The sequence below is a fragment of the Lemur catta genome, chromosome 3 (assembly GCF_020740605.2).
Source record: "Lemur catta isolate mLemCat1 chromosome 3, mLemCat1.pri, whole genome shotgun sequence".
Classification (NCBI taxonomy): domain Eukaryota; kingdom Metazoa; phylum Chordata; class Mammalia; order Primates; family Lemuridae; genus Lemur; species Lemur catta.
The window spans coordinates 16773988-16791768 of record NC_059130.1 but is presented as its reverse complement, the minus strand read 5'-3'; the positions used below and the strand labels follow the sequence as shown (position 1 = coordinate 16791768).

General features: G+C 54.7%; 2 protein-coding genes across 5 annotated transcripts; both read left to right on the top strand.

The window, feature by feature from the left end:
* Positions 1-4166: 4166 nt before the first annotated feature.
* Positions 4167-9492, top strand: PPM1J (protein phosphatase, Mg2+/Mn2+ dependent 1J). 3 transcript variants are annotated; one of them, XM_045546823.1, is made up of 11 exons: positions 4185-4517; positions 5850-5964; positions 6475-6585; positions 6703-6762; positions 7059-7171; positions 7450-7534; positions 8093-8211; positions 8419-8482; positions 8638-8745; positions 8871-9022; positions 9172-9492. In XM_045546823.1, the coding sequence occupies exons 1-11, from the start codon at positions 4198-4200 to the stop codon at positions 9317-9319; spliced, it is 1395 nt and encodes a 464-aa protein (XP_045402779.1). In that variant the 5' UTR covers positions 4185-4197; the 3' UTR covers positions 9320-9492. The 3 variants fall into 3 exon arrangements, with proteins under 3 accessions (XP_045402778.1, XP_045402779.1, XP_045402781.1); XM_045546822.1 differs by having other exon boundaries at positions 4167-4517; positions 6475-6762; XM_045546825.1 differs by lacking the exon at positions 6475-6585 and having other exon boundaries at positions 4195-4517.
* A 2273-nt stretch (positions 9493-11765) lies between these two features.
* Positions 11766-17708, top strand: RHOC (ras homolog family member C). Of its 2 annotated transcripts, none has more exons than XM_045546820.1 (5): positions 11766-11873; positions 15028-15191; positions 15711-15831; positions 16106-16236; positions 17145-17708. In XM_045546820.1, exons 2-5 carry the CDS (start codon positions 15036-15038, stop codon positions 17316-17318), a joined length of 582 nt encoding a protein of 193 aa, XP_045402776.1. In that variant the 5' UTR covers positions 11766-11873; positions 15028-15035; the 3' UTR covers positions 17319-17708. The 2 variants fall into 2 exon arrangements, with proteins under 2 accessions (XP_045402776.1, XP_045402777.1); XM_045546821.1 differs by lacking the exon at positions 11766-11873 and adding an exon at positions 13680-13796.
* Positions 17709-17781: the final 73 nt, after the last annotated feature.

The window sequence follows — 17781 nt, the reverse complement described above, 5'->3', positions numbered from 1 at the left end:
GTGGCTCCGGCCAAGCAGGAGGTGTTGGGGGAAGGGCGCTGGGAGTGAGGAGTGATTGCGCAGACCCGCAGGGTTTTTGAGCTTTGAAGATTCTGGAACTGCACTGTCCAATGCAGTAGCCAAGCGCAGTATGTTGTTATTTAAATCTAAATTAAATAAAACTTAAAATTCAGTTCCTCATTAGCACTCACCGTATTTCAAGTGCTCAATAGGCACACGAAGCTAGGGACTACTGTATCGGACAGAGCAGATACAGAACATTCCCACCATTGCACTAATGTCTGTTTTGACAACACTCTTCTAGATATTTGGGAGGGAATAATAAATATCTCTACCCCTGGAGAGGTGCCCTGAGGGTGGGAGGACTAGGGCAGTTAGGAGGGTGCGGGCCCTGGGCAGGAGGGCTGCAATAGGCTGGTGAATGGTCCCTATGGATAATAGGTGTGAATCCCAACTAGGGAACAAAACTCTTGAGATGTAGTTTCTTCATCAGAAAAATTGTAATGTGATAAATTACAATTGTATAATTCTTTACAGGGCTCTATTTTGGATGTGAAAATATTAGACAAATGGGATGGAAGGTTGTTCTGTGAATTTGTCTCTTAACAGAAGGGACACTCCTCTTAGAGGTTGGGGTAACATGGAGGGGAGGGGCGAGGGCGAAGAAGCCCAGTTCTGGGCCCTGAGCCACTGGAGCTCCTCTGGCAGGGCCAGCCACTGAGCAGAGTCTCAGCTCTCAGCGGAGAAAAACATCCCACAAATCTCTCTTCTCACCCCACCCCCTTTCCCTCTCACTTTCTGCTGCCTCAGGGATGAGTAGAGGTGATGACTTTCTCACCAGGTTCTGGGGCAGTGTGAGGATGGAGGAGGTGTGATAGTGCCAGGAATCGGAGGTGAGAGGTTCAGGGAGAGGACAGCCTTAGGGTTTGGATATGGCTGGGAGGCTGTTCTGGAGCCCAAGGAAGCCATTGACTTCTCTGCTGACCTTCTGGTGCTAGAGCTGGGGGTGTCTCTGGGCCCTGGCTCTGCGGCCCGCTTGCAGCCACACTTGGTGGGTGCTGTGAAGAGCAGAGCATAGGGAGCTGGGTAACATGGAGAAGTGGTAAGTAAACTGTCCCAGAAACACTGAATAATAAAAATAATCAGGAGTTCTATTTTTTCCTTCAGTCTTTGGCTTGTCACTGTGGTTCTGCCATTTATCTGAGAGCTGGGTCCAGTTTTTCTCAAACAGGGGGGAAAACCCATAGCAGCAGCCTGTTCTTTGTTCCCATCTGCCTTTGCTGCTCTATGTGCCTTTGGGTCTGATTTTTTTTTTCTCTTTTGTGTCTTTTTCTCTGGAAGTCTCAGCCCAAAGTTCAGACATAACATAGCAGGCATAGCAAGTCTAAAAACCTGAATGACCATTGTGGGATTTTTATTTGGAAGCTACCAGGAAAGCCACCCCTTTTAGGGGAACAGGTTAGCCCCAGAAGCAGAAGGAGGAAGGTCAGGAAGCACCTGGCAGACAGAGCCTAGAGGTGGAGTCCCAATAATGAACTGGGTGCCAGTGGTCCCTGATGGTTACGCTCAACTTGCATTAGGCCCACAAGGGCCTTGTCCCCATTTGAACTGTGTGTGTGTGGTATCTCTGGAGACATAGTGATCAACTGCCTGATAGGAGGTTTAGGGACAGAGCTCTTCTGGCATCAGGTCAGTACCACCCTCCCCCAGAGGGGAGAAGACAGAAAGAATAGGCAGCCCACCAGGTACCAGGCTCAGTCCTCATCTTCCAGCAGGTGGGCTTTTCTACCTCTCAGGCAAGCGCTTAGCCTGGCCTCTGTTTCCCCCTGGTGGCAGCCACAGAACTTGCTCGGCATTTCTGGACTGCTCTCAGCCTGGCCCTAAGAGGAGAAGGATGGGAGGGAGGAACCCCCACCCATCCCTCAGCCATTCATCTTCTTCCTAACCCTTCCTCCCTGATCTGGAGAAATCAGCTTGGTTATTAAGACAGACCGGGTTCGGGCATCAGGGGGCTGACATGAATGCGAATCTCTCACTGGCTGTGTGACCTTTTGGGTCAAGTCACGTAAAATGACAAGAGCATCCAGTTCTGCCTCATCAGTAAAACTGATAGAATAAAACCCACCTGGAAAGGTTGGTGTGCAGTATGAGAGACCTAATGTATGAAATGTGCTTTGTAGAGGGCCTAGTATGCAGTGAGTCCGCAATAAGTGATAGTTACTTACGATGTTACTTAGGTCATTAAATATGAAATGTCTGATTTTGAATAAAAAATGTAGTTTATTATATCTCAAACAAGAAGCAGTACAATTAATCAAAGTATGTGCCTAAGCTATTGACACAGTTTTGCCATCTTAATGGTAGCTTGTTTATGCCAGAAGTGAAGAAGCCTGGAGAGTGAGTGGCAATGAAATCGTGAAAGGCGTTTTCCACAGCTTATTGAAAATTGAATATATTTCCTTGTAAGAAGTGGTAGCCAGTTGGTGCAAGCTCCGGTGAATATGGTGGATGACAGAGAGTTTGTAAGTCCAGCTTCTGTAGTTTGAGCAGTGGTGTTTGTGCGACATGTGGTCAAACATTGTCTTGCAAGATTGGCCTGTCTCTATGGACCAATCTCAGCTGTTTAATCACAAGCATCCTCATCACTTCATCCAACTGGTTACAGTAGACATCCCCTGTAATCGACTGACCAGGTTTCATGAAGCTGTAGTGGATAATGCCAGCGCTGGACTATCAGACACCATTAGATTTTTTTGATGAATATTCAGTTTTAGACTGTGTTTCCGAACTTCACCTTTATCCAACCATTGTGCCAAACGCTTGTGATTGCCAAAAAGAATCCATTTTTGTCACACGTACCCAAACAGTATAGAAATGGTTCACCTTTATGTCATGACAGCAAGGAAAGGCAAGCTTCCAGACGATTTCTTTGCTGGTGCTCATTTAATTCACGCAGAACCCATCTATCCCAGCTTCTTTACCTTGCCCATTTGTCTTAAATGGTCCAATATTATTGGAATAGTAATGTCAAACCTTGCTGCTAATTCACTCGTAAGTAGAGATGGATTCGCTTCCACTACAGCTTTCAGCTCATCATTATCCACCTTGGTCTCAGTAACCCACATGGCTCATTTTCAAGATTAAAATCATGGGAACAGAACTTCTTAAACCATCCATGTACTGTGCATTCATTAACCACATCCTTCCCAAACACTTTGTTGATATTTCGAGCTGTCTGCGCTGCATTGGTTCCACGACAGAACTCATATTCGCAAATAACACTTATTTTTGACTTACCCATGGTTTCACAAAAACTGCTCTAAAAATTTTTTGAAAGATAATCACAAGCCAAAACGTGGGTTTGCAAGACTGAGGATGTACCTTCACCATAAAAATCAGACAAGAAGTGTCAGAAATATCAACTGTCAAACTTTAGTGCTTAAGGTCATCGGACATTTCATACTTAATAACCTAATAGGTTATTATGGTTACTAACTAGTCCTGCCGTGGGCAGGGGACCTCTAAATGTGGGGCGAAACTGGGTTCTGAGAAAGAAAGTAAGGTGGGAGTGGCAACCCCTCTCCTGCACCTAGAAGTGGTTTCCGCGGGGGACCAGCGGCGTCAAGGGGCCTAGGAAGTCCCCAGCTCCCTGATTCAGGGAGGTCGGCTGCAGCCTGCGCCGTCGCCGCCCCACCGCGCCAGGCGCCAGCCCGGCTCCTCTCTCTCCAGCAGCCGAAGCCGGAGACGGAGTCACACCAGGTGCTTCACACCCAGCAGCTCTGAAGCGGCCGTTTTCACTCTGAGGTCATCGGCTCCGTGGCCCTCCGGGCAGGCTGGCCGCACTGAACCGCGAGCGCGGACACCGCCCCCCCCCCCCGCGGCTCCCCGTCACAATGAGGAAGTTCTGGCTGATGTCTACTCGAAACCTGAAATAAGGTTTTCTTCTCTCCGCCCGCTTCCGACAACAGACCCTTCCTAAGAAACTGAGGCGGGGCCGCGCCGGAGTGGGACCGGGCAGAGGCCGGGCGGTTCCAGCGGCGGCCCCCGGCAAGGGGACGTCCTTCCCGGACCGGCCCCGCGGGCCCGGAGCCAATGGCCTGGAGGGGCCTGCTGGAGCGAGCCCCGCCCACCCCGAGATCCGGGGGCGGGGCCTGATCGGGGGCGGGGCCACGGCCGAGGGCGGGGCAGGGAGGCAGCATGCTCAACCGGGTGCGCTCGGCGGTCGCGCACCTGGTGAGCTCCGGGGGTGCTCCGCCCCCACGCCCCAAATCCCCGGACCTGCCCAACGCGGCCTCGGCGCCGCCCGCCGCTGCTCCAGAAGAGCCCAGGAGCCCTCCGGCGAGGCCCGGGAGCGGGGCACCTGCGAAGGCTGTAGAGGCTCGAGCGAGCTTCTCCAGACCGACCTTTCTGCAGCTGAGCCCCGGGGGGCTGCGACGCGCCGACGACCACGCGGGACGGGCTGTGCAAAGCCCCCCGGACACGGGCCGCCGCCTGCCCTGGAGCACGGGCTACGCCGAGTGAGCGCCCTTTGGAGCACCCAAACCAGAATGGGACTCCCACCCCCCTCCCCAGCTTGGCATCCGGGGCGCTAGGATGCGTACCCCACGCCGCGCTCGGTGCCAGGAGCTCCCTTTTCCCAGGACCTTGGCTATCCTCTGGGCTTCGGGCCGCACCCCCTCCCAGCCCTCGCCAGTCGAGCGCAGCCCGAATCGCCTTCTTCAGGACCTTCCAGCTCATTGACTACCCTCACCGCGCCGCCCCAGGACCCCGTTCCTTCCTAGAGCCGGGAGGGCGCAGGGCCCCGCTAAGGATGAGTTGGCCAGTTCTCAGTCGCGGCCCGGCGCGTTAAAGGCTAAGGGAGGAGGGATCTCAAGAAGGAGCGGGGTTCCTTTTAAAAGGCGAGATAGAGGTTGGGAAGACGCGCTCACCGGCTTCCCAACCCCAGCGCCCCAGTTCCCTGTCCCTCTTACTGTAGTTCCCTTCCCCCTCCACACCCAGAAATAGCCCGTGACACCGGGAGGCCGCCAGCTTCCTCAGGGGTGGGGGAGGCGCCGCCTAGGGTAGAAGGAGGGTCCCTTTTAGACGCACCTAGTCCGGCCAACTCGCGCGGGCCGACAGCGAAGCGGACCCCCTGTCGGAGCGGCCGGCTTGCTACCCTAGGCTGTGTGTTCTTTTTCTTGCATCTGCCAGCAAAGTGGAGCACGGAGAGTGGTAGGGGCGCTGAGAGCGCTGAGGGAGGTGGCTGGTGGCCCTGTCCCCCACCCGACCACCTCCTTTAGCTTCCTACGTGAGAGGAGTTTGTGGTTACAGTGGCTCCTACCCAGTCCAGGTGGGCTTCCACTCCTACTCTATTTCAATTCCTCTTTCCGAGTCTGGGCTGGAGTACTTCCTCATTGGCAACGCAGCAGAAACTTTCACTGGATGGTTTTGGGATAAGGGTGGGTGTGCCCATGAAGGTGAGGTGCTGGGGACAAGGCACTAGGAGAGTTGACTGGGGCTAAGGGTGGGATGTAGGGTCTTGGATAGCAGGAAAGTAAAACGTCCTGCCCCCATTTAGCTCTGACCCCAGCAGCACCACCAGGGATGCCTCCTTTTCCAGGGATGGGGGAACTGAGGCAGGCAGGTGCTGCTGCTGGTCTTTCTGTGAGGTGATAGGGCCTGCCACCCAGACAGTACTCCTTGTGCCTTGCCCGCCCTCCCTTCTCCTCCTTCCTCTGGCCTGGATCCCAGGTGGCTGTGACCTTTCTCAGCTTGGCCAGCCAATTGGAGAGGATGTGTGTGTCTAAGGTGGGGGTTATTCCAGGACCTGGTCTGGTATCCAACCTGATGCGGTCATTCTGGCCCAGCAGGGTCATCAACGCGGGCAAGAGTCGGCACAATGAGGACCAGGCTTGCTGTGAAGTGGTGTATGTGGAAGGTCGGAGGAGTGTTATGGGAGTACCTAGGGACCCTAGCCGAGGCCAGGTAAGCCCCTACCCTCTTCCCTAGCCTCTAGAGACACAGTGACACCTCTCCCCGAGACTTCAGGCATTTGGTTTTAAATCTGAGACATGTGGAAGACCTGTCTCCTAAGTCACTAGCTTTCTACCTTCTGGCACAGAACCCTTACCTGGCATTGATCAGTTAGAGTCTACCATTTCAGTATGAATGTTTATTTTTCCTCTTAAAAGGTAGAGGCTCTCATATTTATGGATGACTTAATTAATTACCAATGCTGATTTTTTTTTTGCCTCTTTTATCCCCTGAGAGTGGCTTTCCTGAGGCTTTCCCTTTCTTGACACAGAGTAGGTCCTATGTGAATAAGTAAATAAACCTAATTTGCCTTTAATACCAAGCACTAACCTCCTCTCTGATGTTTTATATGGATGCTCAGAGTCCTGTTCTCCCTGCATATCACACACACACACATACTCTCTCTCTTTCTCTCTCTCTCTCTGTCTCTCTCACACACACCTCTAACTCTTCCTCCATCAGGGACTCTGCTTCTACTACTGGGGCCTGTTTGATGGGCATGCAGGGGGTGGAGCTGCCGAAATGGCCTCAAGGCTCCTGCATCGCCATATCCGGGAGCAGCTAAAGGACCTGGTAGAGATACTTCAGGACCCTTCGCCACCACCCCTCTGCCTCCCATCCACTCCAGGGACCCCAGGTTCTTCCGATCCCTCTCACTTGGTTGGTCCTCAGTCCTGCTGGTCTTCACAGAAGGAAGTGACCCATGAGAGCCTGGTAGTGGGGGCCATTGAGAATGCCTTCCAGCTCATGGTGAGTGGGTGACCTGGGCCAAGGGGCCCATTAGGCAAACACTCTAGTCAACTCTGTGTGGGAGCCAGGTGGCCTGAGGGGAGCAACCCCAAGAACCCACAACACCTTTGAGAGCCTGAGCAGAGCTTGGTTCAAAGGGGAGGAGAAGGGGCAGTTATACCCACGTCTTCCCTCCTCTCCTCCAGCATGGCAGGGCTGGGCCAGTCGAATTTTGCAGATGGGGTGGGGGAGAAAAGCGGGTGGCTGTGTGCCTGGAACCTCTTCTTCTTCCACTCCCTCTGACCCTTGTGTGGCAGGATGAGCAGATGGCCCGGGAGCGGCGTGGCCACCAAGTGGAGGGGGGCTGCTGTGCACTGGTTGTGGTTTACCTGCTAGGCAAGGTGTACGTGGCCAATGCGGGCGACAGCAGGTATGGGGAAGGGGGGCTCTGAAATTGGCTGCAGGGTCCACATTCTCTGGGATGGGGTTGAATGAAGAGAGTGAGTTGGTAGGGGTTAAAAATCAAAGATTGGAGGGCGTCAGGAGGGATCACAGACATAAGGAAAAGCCTGAAATATCCAGGAAGGGAGGAAAAATGGGGTCTGGGTAAAGAATCCTAAGGGTCATTATGGGGAGGGCCTGGTCTTTCTGGAATTTTCCATGAGGGGTCTGAGGAGATCCAGGCCCAAACCTTTTTTCTCTGGGCAGGGCCATCATTGTCCGGAATGGTGAAATCATTCCAATGTCCCGGGAGTTTACCCCGGAGACTGAGCGCCAGCGTCTTCAGCTGCTTGTAAGTAGGAAGCAAAGTCTCCACCCCCATTCTTTGTTGGGTCTTTCGCCTCTCTGCACCCTGTGTCCCTGAGAACTCTCACACCTCCACCACATGCACAGAAAGCTCCTCCTGGGAGCTTAGAGGGAAGGCTGCTGTGCAGGCTGAGCTGGTGGGAGGACCCAGAAGGCAGGCTGGTCCAGTGCTCCCACTGCGGCCCCAGCTGAGGCAGGAAGTAGAGTCAGAGGTGGGGGAGGGGAACAGCAAAGGCCCTTGAAAGGCAGTATGGCTTCCTGTTGAGACGCATGGGCTCTGGAGCTGGACCGCCTTGGGATGTATTCTGGTTTGAGTACTTTGCTAAACATCCGACCTCAACAATTCCCTTAACCTCTCTGTGCATCAATAGTTTCTGCCTTAAGGGCTGTTTGAGGAGCAAATGAGTTAATATTGGAACAGAGTGTGGCACATGGTAAATTATATTTAAGGGTCTGCTGTAAACAACATGGTCTGTATACCAGGGTGTGCTGTGGGCATAATGCCCCCTGGCCCTTCGCTCTATCCAGCCATTCCCAACCCTAGGGCTTCCTGAAACCAGAGCTGCTGGGTGGTGAATTCACACACCTTGAGTTCCCCCGCAGACTTCAGCCCAAGGAGCTGGGGCAGAGGATGCTGTACCGGGACCAGAACATGACTGGCTGGTAACACTTCCCTCAGAGCTGGGGCCCGTTCCCATGGCAACGCAACCAGTCCCTCACCAGCTGTGAAGTGGAAGCTGGAGGCTGGGCCAGGCTGGGAGTTGGGGGGATGTGGCCCTGCTAATGGGTTTGTGTGAGGGTGTGCAGCTCCTAGGGGAGGAGGCTTTGATACCTGGGTGATGCCTCCTCTACTCCCCCCCCCCCCACCAGGGCCTACAAAAAGATCGAGCTGGAGGATCTCAGGTTTCCTCTGGTCTGTGGGGAGGGCAAAAAGGTAAACTCCATGGTAGAGGTGGGAGAGGGCAGGAGGACGCACTACAACTTGTCTAGGGAGGTGGAGGTTCTACCTGAGGGTAGGGGTGGGAGGGGTCTATGGTTTTAGAGAGTCTGGGAGGGACTATAGCAGCAGCCCCTCCTCATTTCCTTTAGGCTCGGATGATGGCCACCATTGGGGTGACCCGGGGCTTGGGAGACCACAATCTTAAGGTCTGCAGTTCCAACCTGCCCATCAAGCCCTTCCTCTCCTGCTTCCCTGAGGTGAGCTGTATGGGAGCCCCCTTAACCACACTTTCCCTCTTCTGGGGGTCTCAGTGGCTCTTATCCCTCAGCTCCCTGTCCATCAAACCTACACAGCAGTCCTCTGTACTCTCTTTCCCCACCAGGTACGAGTATATGACCTGACGCAGTATGAGCACTGTCCAGACGATGTGCTAGTTCTGGGAACAGATGGCCTGTGGGATGTCACCAGCGATTGTGAGGTAGCTGCCACTGTGGACAGGGTGCTGTCGGCCTACGAGCCCAATGACCCGAGCAGGTAGGAGTTGCATGGCATGGTGGGGAGGGGATGGCACTGGTGAAGGAAGGGGCAAAGGGAAGCAATGCCTGGGGACCCACATGTGGGTCTGTGTATCTATCTTCCCATATACACGATGGTACATGAATGTACACATGTGTTCCTGGCAGGTATACAGCCCTGGCCCAAGCTCTGGTCCTGGGGGCCCGGGGCACTCCCCGGGACCGTGGTTGGCGTCTCCCCAACAACAAGCTGGGTTCTGGGGATGACATCTCAGTCTTCGTCATCCCCCTGGGAGGGCCAGGCAGTTACTCCTGAGGTGCTCATCTGCATTCCTTCCACCACCATCCCAGCCTCTCCATACTTATCCCTCTCCCAGCCCAAATTCTGAAGTTGTCTCTCTGGCTCTTCTTTAGTGGCAATTTAACTGAAGAAGGGATGTCCACCAGATCCAAAATTTTAGCTATTGGCAAATAAAACAGATGGATAAAGATGTGTGTCTTTATTTGCTTTGGGTAGAAACCAAAAGGTAAGGAAAAACTCTGTGGGGTGGTGGAAAGAACACCAGAACAGTCCTAAAAATGTAGCATTCGCAGGTTTTTTCTTCTGCCTTCCGCTTTTCTCACTCCACACACTTGCCATGACTGTTCTCATTGATTACTGTGACATCATCTATCTACTCATGTCTTTGAAGTCAGTGTTTTCAGCCCAGACCGTTCCTGAGCTTTGGACCCATACATCCCAGTCATCTCCCCACCATCTCCTAGACAGCCCTTCAGCACTTCAACTCAACATACCTCAAACTGAATTCACCGTTTCCCCCCGTAACATGTTCCTTCTGGTTCATCCTCTTGATGGGCACGAGCTCCACTGCTCGAGTTAGAAATCTTAGAATCAGTCACCCTTGGCTTTCATTTCTTCCTGGTCAAGCTAATGGATCACTAAGTATAGCTGATTATACATCTTAAAAAACATTTCATGTTTGTCTCCTCTCCACCTCCACTGTCACCACCTTAGTTCTTTACTATGTCATCCTAACTTCAGTGGCTCCTTATTGTACCTAGAGAAAAACTGACATTCAACTCCTGAGCATGACATATGAGGACCTTCATGATCTGGCCACTGCTGCCTCCTCCAGCCTCTTCTTTTACCACCACCACCACCCTCCTGGATTCCCACTAACTCTGTGGGCCTTTAGTAGCTCCAACTTATTATTTAAAATCTACATATCACCTTATCTTGAACCCTTCACCTGTCCCTCAGCCCATGCATCCCCCACTACAGCGATGACCTCCTATGTTAGAACTGTCCGTATTAGGAGTCAGTAGCCAGTGGCAGTTAAGAGCAGGGGCTCTAGAGTCCAGCTGTTCAGGTTCTGGTGCCAGATCTAACCCTAGCTCTGTAACCTCTCTGAGCCTCAATTTGCTTATCAGGAAAGTGGAGATATAACAGTACTACTTCCTAGAGTTGTAGATAATGCATGTAGAGCCAGGTCCCTGTGATAAGGGTTCAATAAATGTTAGCTCTCTTGAAATTGTATTCTTCATTTAGACTGTAAGTTGTTTGAAGGCAGAAATTGATCTTCAGCACACAGCCCTCAGTTCACACTCAATAAATGTTTACTGATTGAGTTAAGAGGCCTGGGGACAAAACTGCTGTGGACCTCAGTTTCCTCATTTATCAAATGTCTGGCTTGCACTTCAGGTCTTTAAAAGTTATATGATTTCTAACATTTATTTGTTGAAAACCTAGTATGTGCTACACACTGTGCTGGACAGTGGGGGAAGGGACAGGTTGGAGGAGCCTGGGAGGCAGCAGGGAGAGACCACCAATTTTGGAGTCAGACAGGCCTGACCCTCTGAGTTCTTGCTCTGTCCCTTACAAATCTCAAAACATTTGTGCAAGCCACTTAAGTTCTCTGAGCTCAGTTTCCTTACAAGCAAAAGGGGATATACTTACCCCAAACATCTGTGATGAGTCTTAAAAGGGTTGAGCTATGCAATGTACCAAGCATAAGCCAATGAAACGTTGGTAGATTTCCTCCTTCTACGTCTACTTCCTTAGCCGGAGAAGTAGACATACATGTAGGTAAATATCTTATGTGCCAGGTCAGACCGGGCTAAGTGTCCCTAACCACACAGAAAGGATACAATAGGAGTGGGAATTGAATTCCTAGCTGAGGATCCAGAAACATTTCTAGGAGAGCCCCTTGAGGGGTAGGTAGGAATTTAACTCGTGGAAATTCCAGGCCAGGGAAGAAAGGGCATTGTGAGGTGGAACGGTGGTCCGGGTCTGAACGGGTCTGAAAAGTCTTCAAGGCTGGGGGATGATGCTGGGCTGTACTTGCTCCGCAATGCTTCTAGGAGCAGAGAGTGGACATCTTCTGCACCCTCCGCCCCCTGCGGCGCCCGGACCGGTCCCGCCTCCCGCCAGGTCCCGAGTGGGGCAGGCGCGCGTGGCTGGTTGGCCACAGGAGGGCAGCAGCGGCCCTTCCTGACCCCACCCCGAGCGCCTCTCAACTTTCCCGACGCCGGTCCTCCCCAGGGGCTGGAAGGCGGGGCAGAGCCTGAGTCCTTGGGGGGCCAGCCCGTCCGCCCGCTCGCCCCGCTCCTCCGCAGTCCCGGACTCTCCCGCCGGCTTCCCCCGGCCCAGCGGGCCGGCGCCCCAGACCTCTGGCCTGCGGCTGGGGCGAGCCGCGGCTGCTCTGGGCGGGGGCCGGGGCGGGCCGAGCCAAGGGCCGCCCCCGGGCCGACCCTCCCCCGGTCCCGCCCGCCCCTCCCCGCCGGCGCGCAGGGGGAGGGCGGGGCGGGGCCCCGGGGGTCAGTCTCAGCCTCCGGCACCGGCCGCGCAGCTGGAGGCGGCGGAGCGGAAGGTACCCGGGGCCGGGAATGTGGGCGGCGGGGCGTCCTGGGAACTCGTCCCCGGGAGGGCACTTTCCCCCTCCCCGCTGTCCTGGAGCTCGGGGCGCGGCTCGGGAGGGCATCTGGCCCGAGCATGGGCCGCGTTCCCTTCCCTTGCAAACGGCGTCCGGGCTGAGCAGGGGTCCGGCCGGGTCGGCCCCTTCCCGGGCTGCCGCGAGCGGCCCTCGGAACTGCCGGGCGGGACTCTTGCCTCCCGGGCTCCGGACCCGAGCCTCTTCCCTTCCCTCCCGGCCTCTCAGAACCCGCCCCGCCGGGCGAGGGCCGCCGCTCCCAGGCCGGGCGGCCCGAAGTGGACCCGGAGAGGGGTGGGCGCGGGAGTTCCCCCAGGCCGGGATGGTGGAATGGCGGGAACAGGGGCGGGGTGTGACTGCGAGAGCTGCCGCTGCCCGGCGGGGCCGCCTTAGACGGTTCCTGGAACCTGCCTGGGTTGTGGGGTAGGGAAGATCCGCGAAAGATCCAGCTCCTGTGTGTGAGCGAGAGAGGGAGAAAGATCCTCCCCCCTCCTTCCCACTCTGGAAAGCAGCATGATAAGGTTATTTTGGGGGGTTGGGCTGGGAGATCCTAGGCTGAATCCTGCCCTCAATTCTGGTTTGAAAGTTGAGGATGAAGTATTTCCTGAAGACTGATTCCTTCCCTAGATCTCGGGGGGCAGGGGGCGAAAGGGCCAGCAGCATCAGCCGGCCCCTCTGGCTCATCTGGGAAATCAAGAGAACGACTGAAGAGAGGTCTGGTGTATCCACAGTGTCTTGTGTCTCTCGGAAGGCCCCAGAAGTTCCAGGCTCCATTCCAGGCCCTGTGTGGGGTTTGCTCCTCTCAGGGTCAGTGGGACAGTTCCTCTGGGGCCACCTCTTACAGGGAGTTGTTGTCCATGCCATCTTGCCCTTGGTTGGGCCTAGTGGCCTGGCCTGGCCTGGCCTGCTTGCTCTTCTGGCGCAACCAGAGCCTGGAGGGAAAGTCTTCTAATTGAGCTGGAGGCTCCAGGTCCCTTAATGCATGCCCCTAACCTGAAATTCTGGCCTCTGCCTCCCACCATCTGTTGCCACCCAAACTGCCCTGCCGGGGTATAGCAGTGGCATACGCACGCCTAAGTGGCTGGTATTCATCCCGATAGTGACTCCCTCCATCAGCACTGCCCACCCGGGTTGGGGCTACTCCAGCCTGTCTTTATACAGTGGCACCAGTTGAACTAATGGGAGTGGGTGGGGGAGTTGGAAGAAATCCTAGTGGCAGTCACCTGGGTAGAAATTCCCAAAGAACCTCCTTTTTGGAGGATGGTTCCCATTTTTGGAGGGGATCTGCTGGCAGGGCGAACGCCTTCTTGCCTGTCTTTTAGGGTAACAGGGAGAGCCCCTTTTGTGGTAGGGAGAGTGTGGCTGTGAACTCCCATAAATTCTCTCTGACTCATGTCCACTTCCCCCACATCCCAGTGTTGTGCGTGTGTGGTGTGTGTGTGTGGAGGGGAGGGAGGGGCCGCCGGGATCCCACTGTTGAGGAGAGATAGCCCTGGGCTAGAGTGTTTGTTTGCCTCCTGAAAGGCAGAGCTGTGAGGAGGTGGTATGTGGGGAGTAGAAGAGTTCAGCTCAGTTTGACAGGATGTGGCTCTGAGAGAAAAAGCCAGGTTTGGGGCAGAGATCGGGTTACCGTCCCCTTCTTAACTGCTCCCTGCCTGGTTGGTGCTGCGCCTGGCCCTCTTTTCTCTCCCTTTGGGGCTCCTCCCAGCCCAGGCTCTAGCCCCCTCCCCCTTCCCAACAGCCTTGACTTCTCAGCCCTGGAGCCCGCCCTCTCTTCCTCCCAGGCTGTAGGCCTGGGAACTTCAGCCGGCTGGAGGTCTGCTTCCCTCCCCAGGGAAGAAGGAAGTGAGGGAAGATCTGAAGGTGTGATGAACTGGGCAGATGCTCGTTCATGTGTGTTGGGGGAGGAGGACACACAGAAAGCCAGGGAAGCTGACTCCTTGCCCTGAGTCACAGGGAGGGGTGGGCAGGGCCTTTGGGTGAGCTGGACAGAGGGAGGAAGGGGTTGTTCCGGAGAATGGGTGGAGGTGATTCCCTAGTGGATTATTCTGTTGCTCTGCTGTGGTGGATGTGTGGCTCTATACAGTGTGGTCATTGTCCCCTGCCAGGAGCTGAGTGACCCAGTGTTGCTGCCAGGCCCAGGAGGAAGGGGGGAGGAGGGCAGGCTGCCCGAATGGGAGCTGTGGGCACTTCAGGGACTGAGCCTCCTTTGTGTGACTCGGGGCTTTGGGGACCAGGTGGGGTGGGCCAGGGAAGCCAGCCGGCTACTGCCACTGTCGTCTGTCTGGGTTTCCCTGCTTCTCTCCTTCCCACCTCTGGGGTGATATGTAGAAAAGGCACAGACTTAAGTCACACAGGCCTGCTTTGAGCGATGTCCCTGCCGCTTATGTGCCATGACTCTGAATACACCTTAACTTCACTGAGCCTTAGTTTCCTTGTTTGTCAAAATGGGAAGTGCACCATCTACCTTCCAGGTGTCTAGGGAGATAATTTCTGTCATAATGCCAAAAATAGTGCCTGGGCTCTATAAATATTCTTTCCCTTACCCATCCACCACCTGGTAGGTGGTGCCACTAGTCTGTGGTCTTGCAGAGAGGACTCCTTATTTGTGACTGGGCAGGTGTGACTCGTGCGGAGGGACAGTCTGTTCTAGATTGGACCTTTGATATTATTAAACTTTAAATGCATCAAAATCCTGGTAACAAATGAAGTCTGACTTGAAATCCTGATATGTAAAGTAGATAAAAGCTGGGCATGTCCCTGATCTCTGAGCATGTCTCTGGGTATCTGGGGTCCCCCAGTTGGTGAGTGGATTAGATTGAAACTCATGTTTTCTGGCTCCCAAGTGGGTTCTTCTTCCATCTCCCACTGCTGTACTTTAACCCATCTGGGGAGACCTGTCCCTGACCCAGAGATTAGGAATTTCGAGCTCTGTTGCCTGCACAATTGGTTCTTGACAGGAACATGCCTGAGCAAGCTCCCTTTCCTCCCTTTGCTGGATGCCTTGGTTTCCAGGAAGGTTTGGGGGGCTCTAGAGAAGTGATTTTGACCTTACTGGCTTTTCCCCAAATCTCCACTGCCTTTTGCCTGCTAGCCCCAGCCATGGCTGCAATCCGAAAGAAGCTGGTGATCGTGGGGGATGGTGCCTGTGGGAAGACGTGCCTCCTCATCGTCTTCAGCAAGGACCAGTTTCCAGAGGTCTACGTCCCTACCGTCTTTGAGAACTATATCGCAGACATCGAGGTGGATGGCAAGCAGGTGAAGGCGAAGAGCCCCTTCCCTTCCCAGCTCACCTTGGGGCCCTGCCCCCAGTCACTTAGAGACCTAGTGCGGCCTTCCCCACCCCACCCACGTCATTCTCCCTGCTAGGACCGGCAAAAGTTAGGAAGTGCAATTGTGATGGTAGGAAACCTGGCTCTACCCTCTGATGGAAGGGCTACCACTTACTAGCTCTGTAATCCGTGCTGAAACTCCCCCAGCTGCAAAACGGGGATGACAGTAAGACCTCCCTCAGAGGGCTGTGAGAATTAACCAAAATTATGGTGTTCACAGTGGCAATTCATACACTACGCCAAGGTCAAATACGTCTTAGATTTTTAAAAAAAAACAACCCTAATTTGACCTAATTTGTGTGACAGTGATAAATACAATGCCTGGCACGTAACAAGTGCTCAGGAGAGATGTTCAGTGAGCCTAAAGGACTGGTGGTTTCAGAGTGGGCCTCCGGGTGGCAGGGTTGGGGCCCTCAGGCCTGCTACTCACTGTCCTGTTTATCAGGTGGAGCTGGCTCTGTGGGACACAGCAGGGCAGGAAGACTACGATCGGCTGCGGCCTCTCTCCTACCCGGACACCGATGTCATCCTCATGTGCTTCTCCATCGACAGCCCCGACAGCCTGGGTGAGGGCACGAGGGAGGGTGGGATCAGCAGAGGCCTCTTCCGTGGCCTGTCTGCAGCATCTCCAGATGCGGGGGGGGGGGGCCGCAGGCAGCGCTCACCCCGTTGGTCTCCTCTACTGTGGTAACCCCAGCACCAGACAGGAGGGGTTTTGAGCTGTGAAAAGAACTGTCAGCCGAGTGGCCTCTAAGACTGCTGTGGGAAGATGAGGGGCCCCCAAGGGAGCTTTCTAGCCTAAGCGGAGGCCTTGACACCTGTTGGGACATGTCTGTGCAGAAAACATTCCTGAGAAGTGGACCCCGGAGGTGAAGCACTTCTGCCCCAACGTGCCCATCATCCTCGTGGGAAATAAGAAGGACCTGAGGCAAGACGAGCATACCAGGAGGGAGCTGGCCAAGATGAAGCAGGTGGGTGCAGCTGCCAGGCTGGAGCCCTGGGGGAGGAGGGTACACTCTGAGGGGTTGCAGACTGGGCAAGGGAGCGTCCCTTCCGCAGTGGCCCCGTTAGAGGAGACGGTGACGCCCACCTCCTAGCGTCTGCACCCTGGTGAGGGAGAACCGGAAGGGTGCTCAGTGTCTGATAAAATTTCTGATGAAATTATTAGAGAAATATGAAGTGACTTGTCTAAGTTCGCTTGGCATTTTTATTCCAGTTTATTGCCCATCCTGTGTTTGGAATTAAGATGAATAGGAAAGTCTCTGCCCTCAGGGAGACAGCTTCTGACATTTCACTTGAGGGACGCGCGCCTCTGGGGAGGAGTGGGCGGACATGGGTGCAGGAGGGAGGGCGCTGTAAGTGGCTGGAAGAAAGGCCAGGAGGGCGAGAGAGCTGGCTTATTCAGGGACCTGGCAAGTGTCTCTCTAGCCAGAGGGCTAGAGTTTATTAGAGAAAGCGGCCAGGATAAGGAATACAGGCTATCTTGCAAGGATAATTGTAGCAAGGTTTTAAAATGCGGATAGATGTCAGGTCTGCATGTTAGAAAAATAATTCTGGTGGCTACAGAGGATGTAACGGAGGAAAGTGAGAGTGCAGGCAGGGAGGTCAGGAGGTGGGGGACACTCCTTCAGGTAAGAGAACGTGTGCTGTGGGGTGCAGGGCTGCATGGGAGTGGACGGAATAGACTGGAGAGAATTTTGAATGTAAACATAAGAGTGCTGGATCCCTGACCATGAAGCTGCCCAGGGTGGCCTGGGGTCTGGGTGCTCTGTGGGGTCAGGGCGGGAGGTATTTGTTCTAGTACTACGCTTCTGGGTGAGGTGGGAAGAGGTACACGAGCCACTAGCTTCCTCTGACCCCTCATCTTCTGTCTTCTCAGGAGCCTGTTCGGTCTGAGGAAGGCCGGGACATGGCGAACCGGATCAGTGCCTTCGGCTACCTTGAGTGCTCAGCCAAGACCAAGGAGGGGGTTCGGGAGGTATTCGAGATGGCCACTCGCGCCGGCCTCCAGGTCCGCAAGAATAAGCGCCGGAAGGGCTGTCCCATCCTCTGAGATCCCCAAGGCTTCCCTTCCATGCCCCACTCTCTTCACAGGGGTGCAGAAATTCCCCACCCGCCACCCCCAGCCTCTTAGGACTCCATGCTGAAGGCTCCCTTTTCAGTTCCCTCCTGCCCAGGACTGCACCGAATTTCCCCAGCCCCAAGGTGGTGGTGGTCGTAGGCCCTGGCCCAGTCCCCTGGGAACCCAGGCCTATGCCCTGCCCTTCCTGAGCAGAGCCCCTGGGGCTCTTGCTCCCTTTGACCTTCCCCCAGAGGATGGTCACACACCAGCACTTTATATACTTCTGGCTCACAGGAGAGTGCCTGGGGTTTCTGCTTTGGGCAGGGGCCTTGTCAGTGACTGCACTTGGTGGGGGGCATGAATAAAGACCACAGGTTCCAACATGTGTGTGGCAATTTCCTGTCTTTCTCTCCCTGTCTGGGCTGCAAGCCTGGAGTCCCATCGCTCCTCATTT